This window comes from Nematolebias whitei, chromosome 3 (genome assembly GCF_014905685.2).
Source record: "Nematolebias whitei isolate Nwh7 chromosome 3, NemWhi1, whole genome shotgun sequence".
Taxonomy (NCBI): domain Eukaryota; kingdom Metazoa; phylum Chordata; class Actinopteri; order Cyprinodontiformes; family Rivulidae; genus Nematolebias; species Nematolebias whitei.
The window spans coordinates 27,322,089-27,324,724 of NC_056500.1; the positions used below are offsets into that span (position 1 = coordinate 27,322,089).

General features: G+C 40.1%; 1 protein-coding gene across 1 annotated transcript in view; it reads right to left on the reverse strand.

The window, feature by feature from the left end:
- LOC119407444 (alpha-N-acetylgalactosaminide alpha-2,6-sialyltransferase 5-like) overlaps positions 1-2,636 on the reverse strand; it is a 16,921-nt gene that overhangs the window by 7,804 nt on the left and 6,481 nt on the right. The window contains exon 3 of the mRNA XM_037674269.1: positions 291-703. Coding sequence (XP_037530197.1) covers positions 291-703 — 413 coding nt within the window. The remainder of the gene's footprint in view (positions 1-290; positions 704-2,636) is intronic.

Here is a 2,636-nt window from a genome sequence, read left to right on the forward strand (position 1 = left end):
TTAACTCAAATATTTTCATACCTATATATTGTTCATACCCAAGTATCAACTCAGCCTTAGTTTAACTACTTCTCTGTGCTTTTAAGGCAAGTACTGTTTAAATTTTGATAAAAAATAAAGTGATTGCATTTCGTGTGCAACTTGTTTGTATATTGTATATTTGAACGTTCTCTGTAGGACATGCCCTGTAAAGAAAGCAAATGTCTGTGTTGACTCCTCTTTCCTCCTTTTTATTCATCATTTTAGATGTTCTAAAGCCTAAAAGTGTGACTCAGTCTGTAATAATTTACCTGTCAATGCCTGTTTCTCGCTTAAATAATTCATCAAACTTCAACATCTTGATCCTGGAAATGATGTAGACTTTCAGTTTGGGCTGTAGCTGCTTTAACAGCCTGAGGCTGTTGTAAACGTGGCCTCTCCCATCCCGCCTCATGCTGCTGCTCGGCCCCCAGAAGATGAACACGGTGTCCTGGCTTCCGTTGAACAGCAGCTCCTGTCTCCTCCTCAGCACCCTTTGGAGGCTGGAGTGAGCCACGACGCGCAGACTGGTACGACGGCCGACGTCCTGCTGGTAACCTGCGCTGGGAGCGTCGTTCATTCGAATAACACACTCTGAGCGGTCGATTTCTTCGCCCTTCGTGCTTCTGGTGAGCTGGCCAGAGCTGGTCACCAGGGCGCACGTTCTGCAGTGCATGTTCAGAGGCTGTAGGGGTTAAAGGTCAGAAAACACTGCAATTTTATTCACTGAGTATTGCTGCAAATAAAGTGCTTAGAGTTTTATTAAGATGAATGCTCTGTAAATAAATGTTTTTAATGAGCATCACAGGCAAAGACTAGAAAATGTAAAAGTGGAAACAGAAAAAACAAATCAGTGCGCAGCTATAAAAGTCGAACGAGTAAAAACAGTTCACCTTCTCACCGTCAGCAGCGAGAGGTAATTATTTGTTGCCAGAACAGACAGAACCAATCAAGCATCTGAAGCTGTTTTAAAGTTTATTATTCAGACTCATATCATTATGATTGACAGAACAGAGCTTATCTTTGTTTTCTTTCTGCATCAGCATCACACCTCTTTGCAGCGTTCACTGAAACCTGCATACATAAGTGAGAACATTTTCCATTGTGCTAAATTTGTTGCACTCCGAGTATGATGGGTAATTAATACAGGAGCTTTTTCACTACTTTGCTGTTATAGTTATAGAGTTGTTTCATCAGTTTGAGTTATTTGAACAATTCTGTGCCCATAAAGGCTTTCAGGGCTGGACACACATAAAAAGGAGACTTTGAACTGAATGATCTGACAGAAAACACCCTGAGACGTCTCACATGGATCTGTAAAGGAGCGCTGCATCGGCATTCTGAACTGTGCTCGGAGCTTCACACCCCATCAGGTTCAGAGTTAGGCCTGTGTGTGTGTTTGCACATACACACAGGTGAGATTACCACAACTACAAGCAATGTTTCTGTAGCTACTATTTATAATACACGCACACTATCTCCACGACCCCACTGAATGACTTCCTTATGTGGAGGTGGGTGTGCGAGCATCAGTGTCTGTGAAGAGTTCAGTGTTAAACAAAATGCAATAAAAACCACTTTATTTGTTGTTTTTGCAATAATCTACAGCATTTTAGCCACAAACCCACTCAGTCACCATCAATGTACACTCAGGAACACTTTTCCAACGCATTTCCCAGAAGAAACCATTTCTGTTGTGCACGTCTCTATAGACACCCTCCCCAAAAACAGGTAGGTTGAAGCAAATTACACACCTCAGTGCACAAACACTCTCTCTGCCTTAACTGGGAAAATCCTGAACAGCTATTTCCTCTCCCACAAAAAAAAAAAAAAAAAAGGGCTCAATCAATTCTCCCGAGGAGATATTTAGTGAGTTCAATAATTAGGGAACGTATTAAACACATAAAAAACTGAGATCCTATGGGTGGTGTCAGTTTCAGTTTAAAAGCCTGTGAAATACTAAAAACTCTTCTGAATGCGACTCCAGCTTCCTGAGCCTCTGAATGCTTGATGTTGCTGGGAAAATAGTCCAAGTAGATGCTGTATCAAATGGAAACAAGTCTTAAAGTAATAATAATAATACATTGTGACAAATTACTGGAAGATTCTGCTCGTGATTAACCTTAAATGACCGTAGCTGCCCTTTCATTTGGGAGTCTGCTGCTTCAAGACTGACATGAAGTTTGTACAAATATGATTTGTCATCATCTAAAAGTGCACGCAAATGTTAGAAGTTTTTCATCTAAATTTATCTATTTTAACTGGTGTTTTAAACTGCTGCAAAAGAAATAGAAGTTGAGGTCTTCTCTGATTGTTGGTCCCATTGGTTAAAGGGATAGTTCAGATCTTTTGAGGTTAGGCTTGGACAAACTATTTATTGTGTGAATGCTAATTTTACTGTTTTCCTGTTTATTTCATTTTTCTGTATGTTTTTTTTTAAATAATCTATCTACTTCTGCCGGCTCTATGCCATTTTAGCCATACATGTCTCAAATCAATCAGGTCATGGGCACTTTTGGTTTGAATAACTTTCACACTTTCCAAAATGTTCATCCATCCATCCATTTATCCATCCATCCATCCATCCATCCATCCATCCATCCATCCATCCATCCATC